The sequence below is a fragment of the Hemiscyllium ocellatum genome, chromosome 47, assembly GCF_020745735.1.
Source record: "Hemiscyllium ocellatum isolate sHemOce1 chromosome 47, sHemOce1.pat.X.cur, whole genome shotgun sequence".
Classification (NCBI taxonomy): domain Eukaryota; kingdom Metazoa; phylum Chordata; class Chondrichthyes; order Orectolobiformes; family Hemiscylliidae; genus Hemiscyllium; species Hemiscyllium ocellatum.
Window position 1 is genome coordinate 6,010,827 of NC_083447.1, and position 22,219 is coordinate 6,033,045.

Sequence of the window (22,219 nt, forward strand, 5' to 3'; positions counted from 1 at the left end):
TCTTCACCCAGAGAGTGGTGGGTGTATGGAATGCTCTGCCCCAGAAGGCTGTGGAGGCCAAATCTCTGGATACTTTCAAGAAAGAGTTGGATAGAGCTCTTAAGGATAGTGGGATCAAGGGTTATGGGGATAAGGCAGGAACAGGAGACTGATTGAGGATGATCAGCCATGATCATAATGAATGGTGGTGCTGGCTCGAAGGGCCGAATGGCCTACTCCTGCACCTATTGTCTATTGTCTAGAGTGACCCAGATGGATTTATCCCTGACAATTGATCCATTGTTACTTGTTTGACACGTAATTCCATAATTCTATTGAATTCAAATTCTGCCATGACGACATTCAAATATGGGTTCCCCAGAACATTATCTGGATAAACAATCCAGGAATAATACCACTAGGCCATCACCTCCCACAAATTTACTTACTTATCTCGAGAGTGGGAACAATGTAGAACTGGCGAGCACAGGGAGTGGTTTAGGGAAATGGAAATGGGTAGAAAGGGTACGGAAAATATGGACAAGGATGTTGCTGGGATTGGAGGGTTTGAACTATAGGGAGAGGCTGAGTAGAATGGGGCTATTTTCCCTGGATTTTAAGTGGCTAAGGGGTGGCCTTCCAGAGGTTTATAAAATCATGTGGGGTATGGATAGGGTAAATAGCCAAGGTGTTTTCCCTGGGTTGGGGGAGTCCAGAACTTGAGGGCATAGGTTTAAGTGACAGGAGAATGATTTAAAAGGGACCTGAGGGGCAACGTTTTCAACCAGTAGGTGGTGCGTGAATGGAATGAGCTGCCAGAGGAAGTGGTGGAGGCTGGTACAATTACAACATTTAAAAGGAATCTGGATGGGGACATGAATAGGAAGGGTTTGGAGGGATATGGGCCAAATGGGACTAGATTGATGTCGAATATCTGTTCGGCGTGGACGAGTTAGACCAAAGGGTGGGCCGTGGCGGGGCGTGCGTGGAGTTTGCACATTCTCAGCATGGACCAAAGGGTGTGTTTCCACGCTGTATGACTCAATGATAGAGTAAGGGTGTGTTTCCACGCTGTATGACTCTATGATAGAGTAAGGGGAAGCTGGATATTCAGAACAAGAAAGGAATTGAAGGAGATGGGGAAACAGAGAGGGCTGGGAGTAGGATCATATGAAATTTAAACACCAGAAGGAGGCTATTCAGTCCATTGTGTCTGTACTGACCCTCTGAATAAGCAATTAACTTAGTTCCATTCTCCTGCCTTCCCACAGTAACCCTGTACATCAAATGTCCTCTTTGAAATCCCCAAGTGAGCCAGGCTCCATCACAATTACAGGTATCTCAGACATGGGTGATTCAATGCGAGAAAAGATTTGAATGACATTTGAATTCTTCGAATTACAACTCTGCCCTCTCATTCTCAATCCTTTTACTGACAGGGACAGTTTCTCCCTATCCCTAGTCAGCACTGCTGCCTCCCAGCACCAGGGACCCGGGTTCGATCCCAGCCTTGGGGGACTGTCTGTGTGGTGTTTGCACATTCTCCCCCGTGTCTGTGTGGGTTTCCTCCAGGAGCTCCGGTTTCCTCCCACAGTCCAAAGAGATATCCCAACCCAATCTGGTCCCACCTGCCAGGACCTGGCCCATATCCCTCCAAACCCTTCCTATTCATATACCCATCCAGATGCCTTGTAAATGTTGTACTTGTACCAGCCTCCACTACTTCCTCTGGCAGCTCATTCCATACACACACCACCCTCTGTGTGATGAGATGTTAAACATAGCGGCCTTGTACCTGCCTGTTTGGGGCAAGTGGAAAAGATCCTATGGACCTCTCCCTGCTTTGAGCCAACATTAATCATTTTGACCAACATTGTCAAAATCAGATGATCCGGTCAGGATCATGCTGTATTTTCTGGAATTTTGCGATGTAACAAGACAGGTATGGCCCAATTTGGGCCGAAGGACCTGTCTCTGTAACAATTGCCTGCTGCATTTGATCTATGACAATGGTGACTTGAAATGTCTGTCAGTCCTAAAAGGCACTATAAAAATGCAAATCATAGAGATGTACAGCATGGAAACAGACCCTTCGGTCCAACCTGTCCATGCCGACCAGATATCCCAACCCAATCTAGTCCCACCTGCCAGCACCCGGCCCATATCCCTCCAAACCCTTCCTATTCATATACCCATCCAGTTGCCTCTTAAATGTTGCAATTGTACCCATCCACCACTTCCTCTGGCAGCTCATTCCATACACGTACCACTCTCTGCGTGAAAAAGTTGTCCCTTAGGTCTCTTTTATATTTTTCCCCTCTCACCCTAAACCTATGCCCTCTAGTTCCGGACTCCCCGACCCCAGGGAAGAGATTTTGTCTATTCACCTTATCAATACCCCTCATGATTGTATAAACCTCTATAAGGTCACCCCTCAGCCTCCGATGCTCCAGGAAAAACAGCCTCAGCCTGTTCAGCCTCTCCCTGTAGCTCAAATTCTCCAACCCTGGCAACATCCTTGTAAATCTTTTCTGAACCCTTTCAAGTTTCACAACATCCTTCCAATAGGAAGGAGACCAGAATTGCACGCAATATTCCAACAGTGGCCTAACCAATGTCCTGTACAGCCACAAGATGACCACCCAACTCCTGTACTCAATGCTCTGACCAATAAAGGAAAGCATACCAAAACGCCTTCTTCACTATCATATCTAACTGCGACTCCACTTTCAAGGAGCTATGAACCTGCACACCAAGGGTTCCTTCTTTCAGTTGTATGTTATTTCCTAACCATTTTAACAATGGGCATCAGTCACTTCAGATGCCTCCAGTCCGGCAAATACTCATTGGGTGACTGATTCCCACTTTGGGAAGTTAGAATCATAGAGTCATAGAGGTGTACAGCACGGAAACAGACCACTTGGTCCAACGTGTCCATGCTGACCAGTTATCCCAACCCAATCTCGTCCCACCTGCCAGCACCCGGCCCATATCCCTGCAGGTTTACCCTGAGTCGTTCCTCAGGGGATGATTTGATCCAAACAATTCCCGTGAGTCCTATATTCCTCACAGACCCTGAGCGATGGCACAACTTTGCAGAATTTACAGCATCGGTTCCCTCCAACATCTCGGGATGCTTTATCGAGCGACAGAAATAAATGATGGATCACAACATCAAAGAAAGCTTTGGATATTTACCCCAAACAAATTGGATACAGACAAACACCAAACTCAATACTTCCTTAAAATGAAGTAAAATCAGAGGGTAGGAAGTAATTGCGCCAGAAGATCTGAGTAAAATTCACTTTCTGTTTCAATGTCCTGTTTTCTATTTCCGTTAGAATTTATATTGAGGTTGACTGTGTAAAGTATTTGTGTATTATGTCAAAATTACAGCATTGAGTCAGGCCCAACTTCTCTGAGCTGCTCCATTGTGAAGGTAGGATAGAATCCCTACAGCATAGAAGCAGGCCATTCAGCCCATCAGGTCCACACTGACCCTCCAAGGAGTATCCCACCCTGTCACTGTAACCCTGCGTTTCCCCATGGCTAATCCACCTAACCTGCAGATCCCTGGACACTATGGGCATGGCTAAGATACCTAGCATGCCCATCCGTGAACACGATAGGGCAGTTCAGTGTGGCCAATCCACCCTGACCTGCACATAGAGTCATAGAAATGTACAGCATGGAAACAGACCCTTCGCTCCAACCTGACTAGGAAGAGGTTGAACAGGCTGGGGCTGTTTTCCCTGGAGCGTCGGAGGCTGAGGGGTGATGTTATAGAGGTTTACAAAATTATGAGGGGCATGGATAGGATAAATAGACAAAGTCTTTTCCCTGGGGTCGGGGAGTCCAGAACTAGAGGGCATAGGTTTAGGGTGAGAGGGGAAAGATATTCAAAGTTTGGGAGAAGATTTGTAGCTCGGGTGCTCGTTGTTGTGGTTCTGTTCGCTGAGCTGGGAGTTTATGTTGCAAACGTTTCGTCCCCGGTCTAGGTGACATCCTCAGTGCTTGGGAGCCTCCTGTGAAGCGCTTCTGTGATGTTTCCTCCGTCATTTATACTGGCTTGTCTCTGCTGCTAACCGGAAGCGGCTTAGACAAGCCACTATAAACGCCGGAGGAAACATCACAGAAGTGCTTCACAGGAGGCTCCCAAGCACTGAGGATGTCACCTAGACCGGGGACGAAACGTTTGCAACACAAACTCCCAGCTTGTCGAACAGAACCACAACAGGGGAAAGATATAAAAGAGACCTAAGGGGCAACGTTTTCATGCAGAGGGTGGTAGGTGTATGGAATGAGCTGCCAGAGGATGTGGTGTTTCCATGCTGTACATCTCTATCCACCTCCACCAATGCAACACTCACAGCCTTAGAGCCAGCTCTCATCGAGCAGGAGAATCCACGTTTCGGGCATAAGCCCTTCATCAGGAACGAGGCCTGTGGGCCAGGGACACTTATCTCTCAGCTTCCGGCCCACAAGCCTCATTCCTGATTGGAATAGATTCCCTACAGTATGGAAACAGGCCCTTTGGCCCAACAACTCCACACCAACCCTCTGGAGAGTAACCCACCCAGACCCATTCCCCTACCCTATATTCACCCCTGACACTATGGGCAATTTAGGTCAATTCACCTAACGTGCACATCTTTGGATTGTGCGATGAAACCCAAATAAACACGGGGAGAACATGCAAACTCCATACAGACAGTCACCTGAGACTGGAATCGAACTGTGAGGCAGCACTGCTAACCACTGAGCCACCGTGCTGCCCGATGAAGGGCTTATGCCTAAAATGTTGACCCTCCTGCTCCTCGGACGCTGCCTGATCGATGTGCTTTTCCAGCGCCAGACTCTCAGCTCTGATCTCCAGCCTCTGCAGTCCTCACTAGCCAGCTCTCATAGCCTGGAGTGAGATTTGAATGCAGAACTTTACAAATCAGAGATGAGAGTGCTCCCGACTGAGTTACAGCTGACACTTGGACAACACAAACTAAACATTCCCCCATCTTCCAAAGTCTTAGGTGTCTTTAATATCTGTAACAATCTCTTTCTTGAATATACTCAACGTCTCGTCCTTCTTGTGGTTGGGAATTCCACAGGTTGACCACTCTCTGAGTGAAGAAATCTTTCCTCATTTCAGTCCTAAATGATCAATCCCGTATCTTAAGATTACTCCCCCAACTAGGGGAAACCTCCCTGCATCTAGTCTGTCCAGTCCTCCTCCTTCCTATTTAGGGTGTAATGTCCAGGGTAAAATGGCCTTTTCCAAATCACAGCTAGCCAGGCAACATCAGGAGATGGAGAAGTCGACATTTTGGGTGTAACCCTTCACACCCTTTGTGGGCGGCACGGTGGCACAGTGGTTAGCACTGCTGCCTCACAGCGCCAGAGACCCGGGTTCAATTCCCGACTCAGGTGACTGACTGTGTGGAGTTTGCACGTTCTCCCCGTGTCTGCGTGGGTTTCCTCCAGGTGCTCCGGTTTCCTCCCACAGTCCAAAGATGTGCGGGTCAGGTGAATTGGCCATGCTAAATTGCCCGTAGTGTTAGGTGAACGGGTAAATGTAGGGGTATGGGTGGGTTGCGCTTCGGTGGGTCGGTGTGGACTTGTTGGGCTGAAGGGCCTGTTTCCACACTGTAAGTAATCTAATCAAATAGCTTGCTGTGTTCTTCCAGCCTCCTGACTGTCCAGTTTGGACTCCAGCATCTGTCGTTTTATTATCTCTTTACCAAATCACAGCTGGGATTACAGTATTCAAACAAGTTTTCCAAAGGGTTGGTTTCAGCTCGCCGTGGAGAATGTAAGAGAGCAGGTTCGTCAGCTATACACGAGGAAACTAGCACCTTTGTTATTGTAATCCTTGCAAACTACTTTTTCATGAGTCACACACAGGTGAGCTGGAGGGGGTATTGCGACATTGAGGCAAATGGCCAAACCAAACCAGCCTTTCTACTTCTGTATGCACAACACGGTAAAATTAAAACCTTCAACGACCTTCAAAATTGACCCCCATGGTCCAGGAACCCAACTTTTTGAATAAATTGTGAAAACTCAACACCGGCTTGTCACTTGACAAAAGAGTTAGTAATTTTTTAACAATACAGTAACTTCGGCAGAGCAAAGGTAGACAACAAAGTAATCTCGTTTATATAGAATCCCTACAGTGTGGAAGCAGGCCTTTGGCCCAACTAGTCTACACTGACTCTCCAAAGAGCATCCCACCCAGAGCCAGACACCTACCCTATCTCTGTAATCGTACATTTCCCATGGCTAACCCACCTAGCCTGCACATCCCTGAACACTATGGGCAATTTAGCATGGCCAATCCACCCTAACCTGCACATCCCTGAACACTATGGGGTAATTTAGCACAGCCAATCCACCCTAACCTGCACACCTCTGAACACTATGGGCAATTTAGTACGGTCAATCCACCCTAACCTGCACATCCCTGGACACAATGGGCAATTTAGCACGGCCAATCCACCCTAACCTACACATCCCTGGACATTATGGGACAATTTAGCATGGCCAATCCACCCTAACCTACACATCCCTGAACACTATGGGGCAATTTAGCACGGTCAATCCACTCTAACCTACACATCCCTGAACACTATGGGGTAATTTAGCATGGCCAATCCAGCCTAACCTGCACATCTTTGGACTGTCTATGCTGTAAACCTAAAACCTTTTTTCAACCCCGTTCACATAAAAGACAAACACATTTAAAGGATAAGTAAAACTGCCCACTTAACTGTTTTTTATGATGTATTTTTCCGGAAGTATTGCTGATGGTTTCTTGGTTGATTTTTGTTTGGTTGATCAGGGTCACTTTTACCGCTCACTCAGGTAAAACCACTAATATCTGTCACTCAATTTTCTATTCTTATTCTCTGAGCTTCCAAGAGTTGCTGATGGCAGGTTAGGCAGGGAGCTTTTAAATCTTCCTGCTAAAGCATCATTAGCCAGATACTCTTCTTTTGCTCCATAGAAAACCTACAGATTAGATTAGATTAGATTACTTACAGTGTGGAAACAGGCCCTTCGGACACACCAACCCGCTGAAGCGCAACCCACCCATACACCTACATATGCCCCTTACCTAACACTATGGGCAATTTAGCATGGCCAATTCACCTGACCCGCACATCTTTGGATTGCGGGAGGAAACCGGAGCACCCGGAGGAAACCCACGCAGACACGGGGAGAACGTGCAAACTCCACACAGTCAGTCGCCTGAGTCGGGAATTGAACCCAGGTCTCAGGCGCTGTGTTTAAAGTCTGATCATTCCATGAAGACTGATGATCTCTTTCATGACATTTCAGTTATCATTCAAAATCTGCCATCTGCTTGAACAGAAGGATCCTTCCAGACCTGCTGGAACCCATTCCCAGGTACTGACCTTGTTAATAACTTTACACTTCTGCTGTTTAAACATAAGGCTGTTTCCTGGTGATGAAGCATCTGTAGAATCTTTTGATCAGGAGTCAGCCTACAATTAACTTCCCAGGTCTGGCCTCAAAAATCAAGTTTGTTTGATTTGTTTTGCTTTGAACACAAACCGTTACCCCCAGTCCAAAAGTCATCTTTAGCTCCCTACTCCAAGCTCCAAACCACCATCGATAAACAAACAGAGTCAACTTCATGAGAAGTCGGCAGCGGTTTTCACAGTTGTCATTCAGCCCTTTCAGCCTGTTCTGTTAATTCGAGATCTCACCTGTGACCTGACTTAATTCATCTGGCTTAGCCACATTTATCAGAGTACCTTCATATTAAAGTAAAGAACTGTAGGTGTTAGAGGTCTGAAATAGAAGCTGAAAGTTCTGGAGAAACTCAGTAGGTCTGGCAGTGTCTGTGGAGAGATCCAGCTGAGTTCTGAAGAGCCGTATTGGACTCTATTTAATCACTGGTGCTTGCCAAACTTATATTCTTTTAAGCCACGTTTGTTTTAACCTCATAATACCTGCTTGGAAAACCGCCAATGTGATTCTTTATTCAATAAGACAGGAAGCTGGAAGCTACAGGCCATTTAATAGCTGCCATACAGAAAATCTTAGAAGGTATCAGTAAAGGTATTTGGTCTGCATGGACGAGTTGGACTGAAGGGTTAAAAGTAATTAGACAGAACCAACATGGTGTGGTGAAAGGGAAATCATCCTTGTTCAATCTGTGGGGACTTCTTTGATGAGGTAATACATGCTGATGATAATGGGGGATTGGTGAATGCACTGTAGATATCCAGAGAGCATTTAATAGGGGGACACAACAATGGCATTTCCCGAAGATAAAAACTCACACAGTCATAGAATCATAGAGTCATACAACATGAAAACAGATTCTTTAATCCAACAAATCCCAAACTGAACTAGTCCAATCTGCCTGATCCTGGCCCATATCCCTCCACACCTTATTGATTCCTGTATCTACTCGTATATCTTTTAAACATTGTATTTGCACCTGCATCCACCACTTTCTCAGGAAATTTATTCCACACGTGAACCACCCTTTGTGCCCCAAGCCTTTTTGAAATCTCTGTCCTCTCCCTTTAAAAATGTGCCTCCTCGTCTTGAAAGCCTCCATCCTAGGGAAAAGACAACTGCCACTAACTCTATCTCGACCCCTCATTACTTTATAAACCTCTACAAGGTGTTAGGACGGGCTACCGTCCCCGTGTTCGTTTGAAGGAGAGAAACACTGGATCTGATTCAAAATATAAGCTGTTTACTGAGAGAGAAACGTACACAAAAAATACAGTGAGGTGTTTACAGCTCACTGGAGAAAGCGCCTTCTGATCTATTGTTCTCTTTGTCTAGCTTTTTAGCCCCTCGCATCCCAGTGCTACATCCTTATTTGGTAGGATACGGTATACTCGTATGGCATTGGTTCCAAGCTGATAACATTCTGTTACCTCAGTTTGAGCTACGTGCAATCTAACACGGTTCCAATGTCCTGTTATCTTTTCACCCTCCCTGGGGCCTCTTTATGCCATCAGCTTTTCAATCTGCTCCTAGTGTAACATAATGGTCTACTGCTGCCTAGTTTAGCTAACAATTTCCAGACTTGCTAATACTACCTTACGTGAGCACTACCTAACAATAAAGTTTCTTAACACAACCTAACCTTAATAATGCTTCCTAACAAAGGTTACCTCTCAACCTTCTACACTCCAGTAAAAAAAAAGTCTCAGCCTTTCTTTACAACTCAAACCTTTCATACCCAGCAACAACCTGGTAAATCTCTTCTGAACCCTCTCCAACTTTAATAGTATCCTTCGCATTTCTTCACCAAAGAGTGGTGAGCCTGTGGAATTCATTACCATGGGATGTAATTGATGCCAAAACATTGAATGCATTCAAGTAGTTAGATGGAGCACTTGGGGGCAAATGGGATCAAAGGTTATGGGGAGAAAGCAGGTTTAGGCTGTGAGTTTGCGCCATGATTATGATGTATGGAGGAGCAGACTTGAATGGCCGAATGGCCTCATCCTGCTCCTATCTTCTATGTTTCTTTAACAGGGCGACCAAAACTGGACAGTATTCCCGTTGGGAATCCAGGATCAATGTGGTCAACCTGCAACACACTCCCTGCAAAGCTTAAATATATGCTTCTCAAAATATGGGGGACAGCTCAGTCACTGAAGAGTAATCTCCTCCAGGTTAAAAATCACACAACACCAGGTTATAGTCCAACAGGTTTATGTGGAAGCACTAGCTTTAGGTGCGCAGCTCCTTCATCAGGTCAACTTTCTCAAGGTTTAGCTCAACCCTGAGTTCAAGAGGATTTGGGAAGCAAATTAGGCAATTCTGACAAATGTAAGGATTGCCATTGTTCTGTTTCTATTTTCAAGGGGCAGCAGCAATGATCGCCATCTCGCTGATTGTTTACTTAATCCTCTACTTCATTATCCGGTATGTTATTGACCAGTTGAAATATGCCAGCCAGCCCACACCCAGAGAGAACCTCAGACTGTACTCCAGGTAGGAACCTTCCTCTTCGGCCTCAGGCGCTACCCGGAAGGTATTCGGGAACGGAACGAGGGGGGGTTGACCGGAAACGTCGCGAGAGGGGACATAATTTCACCGCGGGACGAGAGCGAAGCGGGGCGGGGAGCGTACCGAGTAAACGAAAACCGCTACCCAACAGTTTAAAGTCAATAAAAGCCGCGATCCGGGATGTTTCTTTAAAGCGCCCGAAGCGAATTAACCCGCGGGGCGGTGGTTCGAGGAAACAAGATGGTGCCGCCCAGGAGGGCTGACGCGTGACGCATGATGATTGACAAGACCCCGCAGCGAATCGGATCCATGCCTGTGCGAGCAGACAGACCAATCACAGCAAGGGATAGGCGGGCCGTCCTGTCTGTACTGCTTCCCTTAAGTATTAAAAGGATCACATTGGAATGAATTAAAGTCGGCCGAATTTTTTTTAATGAGCTGTACAGAGTCAATGGGGTAAAAGGGCCCTTCTGCTCCAGAGGTGTGGAACATTTATTTATCTTTGAATTGGTGGACAAGAAACATCTAAACCTGTTATGGGTGCAGGATCACCTGTGGTGCAGTGGTAGTGACCTACCTCTGAGCTAGGAGACTCAAGTCCACAGGTAGGAGTTATTAGAAACCACTGTATGGGAGGGATGTGACATTACTTGGAGACAGTGAGGGAAAGTCAGAGTCAGTAAAATGTGGAGCTGGAAAAAGCACTGGGGCTCAGGCAGCATCAGAAGAACAGAAGGAGTCGATGTTTCGGGCAGGACCCTTCGTCAGGACTGGGACTGCAGTCTGTGTGGAGTTTGCACCTTCTCCCTATATCTGCGTGGGCTTCCTCTGAGTGCTCCGGTTTCCTCCCACAGTCCAAAGATGTGCACCATTACAGGGATAGGGTGTAGGGGTGAGTCTGGGTGGGATGCTCTTTAGAGGGTCGCTGTGGACTTGTTGGGCTGAATGTCCTGCTCCCACACTGTTGGAATTCTCTGATGCAGATGCCACTGATGCTGCCAGGAACTGCACCGGCCCAAAGCTCACTCCAGTTCAGGCCCACCTCGCCGGTGAAGCCGCTGCCGATGGGTCCCGTACTGGGCCCAAACACCCCTCCATCACCGTGTCCATGAGCATGCATGGGACAGGAACCCAAACTCTCCTCTGTCACCACCGTCATGAGTCGGTGGTAGGACCGTCTCGGTGATAGAGAGATTGCCAAGATGCCCAGCCCTCGAGTTCACACTGGGTCTACCCACTCTGCAACTGAGCTCTGCAATGAGAGGAAAATAAAGTAAAAGAGGGAAAATTAACAAGAAAAAGGAGAGGAAAAATAGAAAAGAAACAAGAAGTGGAAAGAGTGGTCAAGACCTAGGTTCAGGAACCACGTTACTGCCATTTACCAGAATCGGGCTTTTACCAGAAGTAGGATCACTTGGACTCTGTATGTTAACTCTGTTTCTCTCTATACCGATGCTGCCAGATCTGCTAGGTTTCTCCAGCAATTCTGTATTGTTTCAGATCTCAATACTCGCAAATGAGTGTGGCCTGCGATGGATTATTTCAGTTAAGAAGAGATTGGATTGATTGGAACAGAGGAGATGGAGAGGAGACATGATTAATGTGTCAAATTATGGAAGGGTAGTCAGGAGGAACTTTGGTGGAGAGATCAATGACCCACGAGCATTGACGTAAGGGAAGGGGCAGAAGATTGAGAGGAGATCTGAGGAAAAACTAATTTCACCAAGAGGGTGGTGGTATCTGGAACACACTCTGTAAGGGGAGGGTTAGAGGCAGAATAGTGAAGTGATTTTTTTTTGACAGGTGCAGACTTGATGGGCCAAGCCTTTTTCTGTTCTGTAAACCTTTATTGGTCTCTGGAGATGGGGAGAAACTGTGCCTATTTGCAGAAGGATTGAGAACATGAAGGGGCACAGATTTAAAGTATTTGGCAAAAGAAAGGAATATTAGAAAATGCTTTTCTAGGCATCGTATGGTGAAGTTCTGGAATGCACTGGCTGCGCGGGTGGTGGAGGCAGATTCCACTGAGGCAATCCAAAGGGATCTAGACTGTTATTGGAAATGGTAGAAAGTGCAGGCTTGTGGGGAGAAGACCAGATTTGATAGGCTGAATGACTTCCTATTCATTCTGTGGTTTGAAATTCAACCCAAGCCAATGCACACTATAGCAATTATCCAATGGTTGATCAAAGCGAGAGATTTTAGATCTATCTGCAGAGGGAAAGAGGTTTGGAATTATATAAATCCCAGAGTTTTGGGCATAGCCATCAACTATACAGCCATATAAAGAGGGAGAATGCTGCAAGCTACACTGTAAATATCTGAACTCCTCTTTCTGTGGATACTAGCAGATCATTAAAGACCAATCAAGATCCCCAGCACATCCACCTCACAAGTGGACGTAAAAGATTGAATCGCATTGCAAAGAAGGAGTGGAGATACTACGTTATCATGGGTAATTTATGCCTCAATACGATACAAACCACTTCAGAATCCCCACCGTGTGGAAGCAGGGCATTAAACCCATTGGGTCTAGATTGACCCTCCAAAGGGCATACCATCCAGATCCAACTCCCTATTATATAATCCTTAACTGACCACAGCCAATCCACCCTAACCTGCACAACTATGGACTGTGGGAAAAATCAGAGCACCCAGAGGAAACCTACGCAGACACATGGAGAATGTGCAAACTGCACAGAGACAGTTACCCCAGGCTGGAATCAAACCAGGTCCACGGCACTCGATGCCAAATTTTCAATCGAAGATTTGAAAGGGTTTAGAAAAGATTTACAAGGATATTGCAAGGGTTGGAGAGTTTGAGCTACAGGGAGATGCTGAATAGGTTGGAGCATTGGCATGTATAAGGTAAATAGACAAGGTCTTTTCCCCAAGGTAGGAGAATCCAAAACTAGACTGCATAGGTTTAGGGTGCAAGGGGAAAGATTTGAAAAGAACCTAAAGGGCAACCTTTTCACGCAGAGGATGGTGCATGTATGGAATCAGCAGTCAGAGGAAGTGGTGGATAATGGTGCAATTACAACATTTAAAAGGCATTTGGATTGGTACATGAATAGAAAGGGTTTAGACATATAATGGGCCAAATACAGATAAATAGAACTAGTTTAGTTTGAGAAACCTGATTTAGCATGAATGAGTTAGACCAAATCATCTGTTTCATGCTGTACATCTCTGACTCTAGTTGTTTATGGAACCTTTGGACAATTTTGTTTGTCATTAAGTGTCAGTGGTCAGCATTGCTGCCTCACAGCTCCAGGAATGCAGCTTCGATTCCAGCCTTGGGTGATTGTCTATGTGGAGTTTGTATGTTCTCCCTGTGTCTGCGTGGGTTTCCTTCGGGTGCTCTGGTTTCCTCCCACAATCCAAAGATGTGCAGTTTAGGGTGGATTGCTATGCTAAATTGCCCCATACTGTCCAGGAATGTGGATTAGCCATGGGAAATGCAGGCGAACAGGAGGCTGGAAGAACACAGCAAGCTTGGCAGCGTCAGGAGGAGAAGAAGCCAACGTTTCAGAATAGGGGATAGGGAAGGGAGTTCAGAAGAGGCTGATGGGTAAGGTATGTGGGACAGTGATAGGTGGATGCAAGTAGGGGCTTGTTGTGATAAGTCAGTTGAGTGGATAGTGGGAAGGTAGAAAGGTTAGGTCAAGGAAGTGGCTTACAGGATAGGATGATCTTCAATCCTGTAGAGGGTCAGTGTAGACTTGCTGGGCTGAATGGAGTCACACGGAGGATTAGGAGTGAATTATTTAGGATGGAGATGACGATATTTCTTCACCAAGAGAGTGGTGAGCCTGTGGAATTCAATACTACATGAAGTCGTTAATGCCAAAGCATTAAACGTATTCAAGCGGTGGCTAGTTCTACCACTTAGGGCGATGGGATCAAAGATTATGGGGAGAAAGCAGGATGAGACTATTGAGTTGGACGATCAGCAGTGATCATGACGAATGGCCTCCTCCTGCTGCAATCTTCTATGTTTCTATTGGCCTGCTTCCACACTGTAGGGATTCTAATGCTAAGGATTCGGAAAATGGGATTCTCTTGCTGATTGTGCGCATTTTCCTTGATGTTGGTAGTTTTGGAACTAAGGCCATCCCCCCCAACACCCTCCTGAGCAAAGATGCAGGGACTGGGTCACAATTCTAATTGTGCCATCACTTCTCACCCCCAGGTTAGGCATTGCCAAGATGTGTTTAAACAAAAACCTGGTGCCACTAGGCTTTCTCCCCCCCCTCCATGGACGTTATGATTGTTTTCTCTAACGCAGCTGTTGTATTCTTTATAGTCTTCATCTCTGTCCTCTTCCTTATCGACCGGATGGAGATAGCCACCAGGGACAGGTCCCAGCAGAGCATCCAACTGTACCACACCAACCCATAGGGCGGAACCTTTCCTCGGGGTCCACGTCCCTCCGCCCGGAAGTATTTGGGGGACGAGCAGTTTGGGAAGGGAGACGAAGGCGGCGGCGGCGGGAGGCTCGAGAGAAGAGACAGAGAGATTGCCGATGTCGGAACCGAAAGGTGAAAGGCGGCGGGAGGCCCGCAGCGTGAGGGCGCTTGCGGCCGCTTCCTCCGTGTGTCCGGGGGGGGGAGAGGCGCGGGCCGCACTCGGTCAAACGGCCGCCTCTTGTCCGTCTCCATGGAGCCGCAAACAAAATGGCGCCGGGCGGAAGGGGCGGGACCGGAACCTGATTGACAGTCGCTCTAGCCCAATGGACGCCAGGTTACGGCCGTCTTCCGGTTCGCTCGAGCCAATCAAAGGAGCAGGGAGGATGGAGATGACCACAACTTCCTTCCAGGGGCGAATTGAAATGGCTGTTAGTAGAGTAGCCCCCGGTCAGTGGGGAGGGGGGGAGATGGAGCCCGCAGTCAGTGGGGAGGGGGGGACATGGAGCCCGCAGTCAGTGGGGAGGGGGGGAGATGGAGCCCGCAGTCAGTGGGGAGGGGGGGAGATGGAGCCCGCAGTCAGTGGGGAGGGGGGGACATGGGGCCCACAGTCAGTGGGGAGGGGGGGACATGGGGCCCACAGTCAGTGGGGAGGGGGGGACATGGGGCCCACAGTCAGTGGGGAGGGGGGGACATGGGGCCCACAGTCAGTGGGGAGGGGGGGACATGGGGCCCACAGTCACTGGGGAGGGGGGGACATGGGGCCCACAGTCACTGGGGAGGGGGGGACATGGGGCCCACAGTCACTGGGGAGGGGGGGACATGGGGCCCACAGTCACTGGGGAGGGGGGGACATGGGGCCCACAGTCACTGGGGAGGGGGGACATGGAGCCCGCAGTCAGTGGGGGAGGGGAGGGGAAGGGGGGGGACATGGAGCCCGCAGTCAGTGGGGAGGGGAGGGGGGGGACATGGAGCCCGCAGTCAGTGGGGAGGGGAGGGGGGGGGGACATGGAGCCCGCAGTCAGTGGGGAGGGGAGGGGGGGGGGACATGGAGCCCACAGTCAGTGGGGAGGGGAGGGGAGGGGGGGGGGGACATGGAGCCCGCAGTCAGTGGGGGGGGACATGGAGCCCGCAGTCAGTGGGGAGGGGAGGGGGGGGGACATGGAGCCCGCAGTCAGTGGGGAGGGGAGGGGAGGGGGGGGGGACATGGAGCCCGCAGTCAGTGGGGGGGGACATGGAGCCCGCAGTCAGTGGGGAGGGGAGGGGGGGGGACATGGAGCCCGCAGTCAGTGGGGGGGGAGGGGAGGGGAGGGGAGGGGGGGGGACATGGAGCCCGCAGTCAGTGGGGGGGGAGGGGGGGGGGGACATGGAGCCCGCAGTCAGTGGGGAGGGAGGGAGGGAGGGGGGGGACATGGAGCCCGCAGTCAGTGGGGAGGGGAGGGGAGGGGGGGGGAACATGGAGCCCGCAGTCAGTGGGGAGGGGGGGGACATGGAGCCCGCAGTCAGTGGGGAGGGGAGGGGGGGGGGACACGGAGCCCGCAGTCACTGGGGAAGGGGACGTTGGAGCCCCTTGTTAGGGGGGGAGGGACTATGTAGGCCATAGTCAGTAGGGAGGGGGCCCTGATGCGTGTAGTCACAAGGAGAAGGCTGTTTATCCCTGAGCAAACAGGAGAAGGATGGATTCCACCCATTGAACCTGCTCTGTCAGTCTGAGACCACGGCTGATCTCTTGTGATAACATCACTTTCCAACTGTATCGCCACATCACTCAATGACCCTACACTCTATAAACCTGTCTATTTCATTCTTGAAACTGCTCAAAGATTGAGACAAAGACATTTCTGGAGAAACTCAGCAGGCCATGCAGTGGAGAGAACAACGTTAATGTTTCATCTCCTCCTTCAGAACTCGATGGCTGAGCTTCCACAGCCTTCTGGGGTACAGAATCCCAAAAAAAATCACCACTGTCTGAGTGAAGAAATTCCTCTGCACCTCAGTCCTAAATGCCTTGCCCATTATCACATGGTAATGTTCCCAGGCTTTAGGTACAGGGGCTATGTCATTACCAGCCTGTCCCTGTGTAGGCTTCAACGTAGTTATCTCTTACTTTTCAGAACTCTTCAGCAATACAGATCCAGCCACCTTCGTCCCTCCTTATCAAACATTGCTGCCGTCCCGTAGTTAATCTGGGAGCCCTCAGTTGTGCTTCCTCTATGGCAAGTGTATCTTGCTTTAATTCAGGCAACCAAAACTGCACAGTACTACCGGTGAGGTCTCACCAGGTCACTATGCAACTGTTGCAAGGCTACTTTTATTTTTGTACTCCAATCCCCTTGAGATGAATGCTAACAAACCATTTATTTTCCTAATAGCTTGCTGTGCCTGCATGTTAGCTTTTAGAAATTGGAGATAAATCGTCCACTTCAGATCAGGATATCTGGGAGGTATTAAGTCTTTATGCTCTCTTCTGTCTCATCATCAATGCTGTTCATTATGCTTTTCCAGCATGATGTTTAGTTTATATTTCAGATTTCCGGCATTTGCAGTGTTTTTCTTTTTGTATTAGAAGTCCTTCTGCTCCATTAGTTAATTCTCCTGTCCAGCCCAGTCTCTGCCCTTGGCCACCTCTTGTTTTCCTAGTGTTAGCCTGTGTAAATTCTTCATAGATTTAATGGGCCAGATGTCCTGCTCCTGTGTTGTAATAATGCTATAATCACAACAATGAGAATATGATTTAGGAATTGGATGAGAAAATTTACAGTCTTCCTGTCTCCTTGAAGAAGCTCTCTTCCTCCCTCTACAAGGATTTCAGTGAGTCTCTCTCTCACTGCACCCCCCAGGTCATCTCCTCTGCTTCCTGACCTCTCCGCCCCCACCCCACTCCAACCTATCACCCTCACCTTGATCTCCTTCCACCTATCACATCTCCATCGCCCCTCCCCCAAGTCCCTCCTCCCTACCTTTTATCTTAGCCTGCCTGGCACATTCTCCTCATTCCTGATGAAGGGCTCTGGCCCGAAACGTCGAATTTCCTGTTCCTTGGATGCTGCCTAACCTACTGTGCTTTAACCAGCAACACATTTTCAGCTCTGATCTCCAGCATCTGCAGACCTCACTTTTTACTCCATATTGAGTTCCAACAATTCCAGGACGTTACCTCTGCATCAAATCTATTTTTTTTTTCCCCTTTTGTATACTGACCTTTGGTAATGAGTCTTGTTTATCCCATTGTATATTTCCTCTGGGCTGATCTGTTCTGTCTTCAGTTGCCCCATTGCTACTCAAATAACAGCCAAGTGCTGCAGATACGCAAAAGATTGAATGAAAGCAGAAATTGCTGGAGAAACTCAACAGGTCTGCAATATCTGAGGAGAGAGAAAAACAGTGTTAATATTCTGAGTCCAGTGTGACTTGTTTGGAACAGTAGGAATTTTGTGGCATGGTTTTTGTGAATAAATCCTATCATTTAAGGCTGAAATAGATTAGTTTTTGATCAGTAGAGGAATCCAAGGTTACGGAGAACACTCTGGAAAGTGGACATGAGGAATATTGGACGAACATACTGAATGATAAAACAGGCTTGAGGGGCCGAATGGCCTATTTCTGTTCCTGTTGTTTGAAATGTTAACTATTTTGTCTCTCCACTGATCCTCTTCAGGGTTTCCTGCTTCTCTTACCATTTTTGAAGGTTTGGTTGGGAGGGAGGAAATCGTGTTATTTTCCAAAAGAGACAGAAGTGTTGTTTTTCACTTCAGTTCTGTGGATAGGTTGGCGAAGTTTCAGAGTGTTTTACTTAGAGAAGAGAAGGCTGACAGGAGATCTGATTGAGATGTTTGAATCGTTAGGGATCTGAACAGCGTTCATAGGAAAAAACTGTTGGCTCTAATGAAAGGACTGAGATGAGAGGGCAATGGTTTAGAGCCATTTGCAAAAGAAGCAAATGAGATATGAGAAAAAGCATTTTTAACCATGTAGACAGGCTGGTTAAGAAGGCATTTAGCACACTTGCCTTAATTGCTCAGACCTTTTGTGTATAGTGTTTAGGACATCATGTTGAGATTGTCGGTGAGGCCTCTTCTGGAGAACAATGTCCAGTTCTGGTTGCCCTGTTTTAGGAAGGATATTATTAAACTGGAGAGGGTTCAGAGAAGATTTACTAAGGGAATGGAAGGTTTGAGTTATCAGGAGAAGTTTGATTGGCTTGAACTTCTTTCACTGGAGTTTAGAAAGTTGAGGGGTGACCTTATTGAGAGTTTTTAAATCATGAGGGGTTTAGGGAAGGTTAATGGCTAGTGTATTTTCCCTAGAGTGGGAGTTTGAAGGCGAGAGGGTACACTTTTAAGGTGAGAAGAGAGATTTAAAAATGACATGGGGGCAACTTCTTTACACAGGGAATGGTTCATGTGTGGAATGACCTCCCAGAGGAAATGGCGGATGTGCATCCAGTTAGTACGTTTAAAAGACACTTGGATAAGTACATGAATAAGAAATGTTTGGGGGAATATGAACCAGGAGCAGGTAGGAGGGACTAGTTTAGTTTGGGATTCTGGTCAGCATGGACTGGTTGGACCAGAAGGTGTGTTTCCATGCTGTAGACTGTAGGTCGAGGTGTGGGATGCACTGCCTGGAAGTGTGGTGGAGACTGGTTCAGTCGAGGATTTCAGAAGGGAATTAAACTGTTAAACTGAAAAGTAAGGAGGTGCAGGGCGAAGGTGAGCATTAAGTGAATTACTCATTTGGAAAGCCAATGCAGGTGTGTTGGGCTGAATGGCCTCCTCCTGCTCTCGAACAGTTCTGTGATTCTGGCCCAGTATTGTTCCAGTTGATGTGATTGTGCAAGTGAATTGAGAAATCAGGCTGTCAATTTGTTTCTATTCTGAAGCTGGTGGGTAGCCTTTAACCCCTTTAATTTACCTGTGATGCAATATACTCATCTGATATGTGTTTCTTGTCTTTCTTTAGCCTCAGAACCGAAAACAGGCGCTGACTCTGGAAGTGAGGTACTGAAACAGTATGTTAATTTATTCTGGAATGCAGCTTATGGACTCTAGAATCTTGTAATTAATCCTGATCCCGAAAATGTTCATTGTATTTCAATAGATAGACGGAATAGATTTATATATTGAAATCCAATGAATATTTTAGGGGTCAGGATTAATTACAAGATGAGGAGGAGAAAGATTTGAAACAGACCTAAAGTCAACTTTTTCATACAGGGGGTGGTGTGTGTATGGAATGAGCTGTCTGTGGAAGTGGTGGAGGCTGGTACAATTATAACATTTAAAAGGCTCTGGATCTAGGTTTGCTCACTGTGCTGGAAAGTTCATTTTCAGACGTTTCGTCACCATACTCGGTAACATCTTCAGTGAACCTCCGGACGAAGCACTGCTGATGATTCCTATTTTCTCTTTATATGTTTGGGTTTCTTTGGGTTGGTTTTAAAAAGCATCTGGATGGGGTACATGAATAGGAAGGTTTGAGAGGGATATGGGCCAAGTGCTGGCAAATGGAACTAGATTAATTCAGGATATCTGGTTGGCATGGATGACTTTGACCGAAAGGTGTCTTTCCACGCTGCACGGCTGTACGATTGAGTCATAAAGCCATACAATCTGATGTGGTGCTTTTAAAGAAATAAAACTTGTCAGTGTACCCCAGTGGTAATTCCAAACTGATACCAAGCAGGTAAAGTGAAATTAGGGCAAATTACCAAGTATGAAGCAGCACCTTAAAGGAGGAGAGAGTTAGAGAACTGATGAGTGTCAGGGTCCTGGCAGCTGAAGGCTCAGCCATCAATGGTGCAGCACCTAAAATTGGGGATGCTCAAGGGGCTAGGATTAGAGGAGTGCAGAGACTCAGGACGGTTGTGGGGCTGAAGGAGATTCCGGAGAGAGGGAAGGGGGTGAGGCATATGGAACATTCAGCCATGATCTAACTGAATAGCAGAGCAGGCTTGTGGAGGCACACTGCCCATTCCTGCTCCTATTCCTTACTTTCTAATGTAAACGAGGCTTTCTGTAGCCACTCCATTGGTGTCAGTAGGTCAAAACCTTGGAATCCCTGGTTTACCTACAGCACATAGACTGCAGCGGTTCAAGAAGGCAGCTCACCCCCACCTTCTCAAGGGGCAACTAGGAACGGGCAATAAATGCTGGGCCCAGCCAGTGATGCCCATGTCCCACAAATGAATAAAAACACACAGCCAAAAATCTTTGGGGCACTTTTGCCCTCGTGTCCTGGCCAACGGTTATACCTCAACACCCCATCACCTTAACGAAATAGGTTGTCTGGTGACTTGCGTCATGACTGACTACATTTCAAAGACACATAACAGGAATGTGTTCCACGGTGTCATGAGGATGTGGAATATGCTGTCTAACTGCACTTCTCTTTTTGTGCACCATGTTTTGCTGCGAATGGCCCCACCAACCCCAGTTTCCTGCACTCTCCTATACCCCTTCGAGACCGAATGAAAAGTCTCATCCCAGTTGGGAAGCTCCTGCGGTAGTGCAGCCCCACCTTCCCAATGGCACTGAAGTTGGAGGCGAGGTTGTGGTACTTAATGTCATGCCATTGAAAGGAAGATAGATCTGTGTTAGAAACTGTAAGTGCAGGTAGTTCTGTTACAACGCATCTTTTGTAAATGCAAATTGGCTGTAACATGATTGGATGAATAGTGAACACTGTTTCTAAAATGCAGACTTTTAAAGTCTCTGGCAATAACGCGATTATGTCGCAAACACTATTTCTATCACGTAAATTTTGTATAGCACAAGGTTACACAGGAATGCAACTATCGGGTTCTGGAAGAAATACCCGTATGAGAGATGGGTTAGCATAGATTGTTCTAGTTAATTTACGACAGCAACTTTCAGCAGTTTTCTTTGTTTTCAGAGCTCAGAGTCTCAAGGAGAAACGAGTGAGCCATCCCATGTTTCTGAAAGTACGTATGGTCTTTGTCAGTAGTGTCTCACTGACCTATATTTTATTCACATTTCTCATTGTTTATTCCCCTGTTCTCTCCTTACCCTGTCTGAAGCTGTCATCTTATTTTTTGGAATATGTCACCACATCCACGAGTGAGCTGCTGTATTGAGGCGAACCACATGTTATTTCTCAGGCTGGGCCAGTCACTAACTTTCTCTTCAGCTTCTGATAGCACAGGTGGTGGTGTCGCTGGGCTAGTAACCAGGCGCTAATGCTGTTTCAAAACCTACAAATCAGTTCTGAGGAAGGGTCCACCGGACTCAAAACGTTAACTCTGATTTCCCCATCACAGATGCTGCCAGACCTGCTGAGGTTTTCCAGCATTTTCTGTTTTTGTTCCTGATTTACAGCATCTGCAGTTCTTTTGGATTTTATTTAGATCTTTGATAAACCAGCACTGACAGAATGGGCTGAATGGCCTTCTTCAATGATTTAACCCCTCCCTCCCACTATGTCTTGGCAGAGACGCATACAATGGATTATCATTGACCATTCTGAAACGGTAGTTTCTCACTTTCTTTGCCGTGATTTGCGATGATGTAACACGATTGGACGCGGACAGTGCCCCAATGGTCACCAAGGTTTGTTCACCACCTCCAAGTTAAACCCAGGAGTCACGAGCTAAAGTCACATGAATCTTGAGCTGTGACCATTTAGACACAATGAAATGAGTCTAGTGAGGGGGGGGGTGGGATCTGGACCTTTCGGGGAAAAACAAGAGGCAACTCTTAAGCACAATCCTCTGCCCCAGTAGTGAGTTGACAGTCAATTTGTTTAATTATGTTTAGAATGGTGGGAGGTAGACTCATTTCATTCTTTCATGTGCTGTAGGTGATGGAGAC

At 47.3% G+C, this 22,219-nt stretch overlaps 1 protein-coding gene and 1 long non-coding RNA gene across 6 annotated transcripts in view; one reads left to right on the top strand and one right to left on the bottom strand.

Moving 5' to 3' along the window:
- Positions 1–14,637, bottom strand: part of LOC132836610 (uncharacterized) — a 36,274-nt gene extending 21,637 nt beyond the window's left edge. For 2 of the 3 annotated variants that reach the window (XR_009647382.1, XR_009647381.1), the window contains exons 1-3: positions 14,211–14,637; positions 10,105–11,233; positions 6,744–6,984 (exon numbers count right to left, since the gene is read on the bottom strand). This is a non-coding gene — a long non-coding RNA (uncharacterized LOC132836610). Of the gene's footprint in view, positions 1–6,743; positions 6,985–10,104; positions 11,234–13,664; positions 13,987–14,210 lie in introns of those variants that run through there. The other variant, XR_009647383.1, reaches the window with a different exon arrangement.
- Positions 10,020–22,219, top strand: part of sirt2 (sirtuin 2 (silent mating type information regulation 2, homolog) 2 (S. cerevisiae)) — a 42,739-nt gene continuing 30,539 nt past the window's right edge. Inside the window, exons 1-3 of one of the 3 annotated variants that reach the window (XM_060856002.1) lie at positions 10,020–10,586; positions 19,353–19,390; positions 21,285–21,333. In XM_060856002.1, the coding sequence (XP_060711985.1) occupies position 21,333 (1 nt within the window). In that variant the 5' untranslated portion in view covers positions 10,020–10,586; positions 19,353–19,390; positions 21,285–21,332. Of the gene's footprint in view, positions 10,587–14,327; positions 14,526–16,762; positions 16,835–19,352; positions 19,391–21,284; positions 21,334–22,219 lie in introns of those variants that run through there. The other 2 variants (XM_060855999.1, XM_060856001.1) reach the window with 2 other exon arrangements.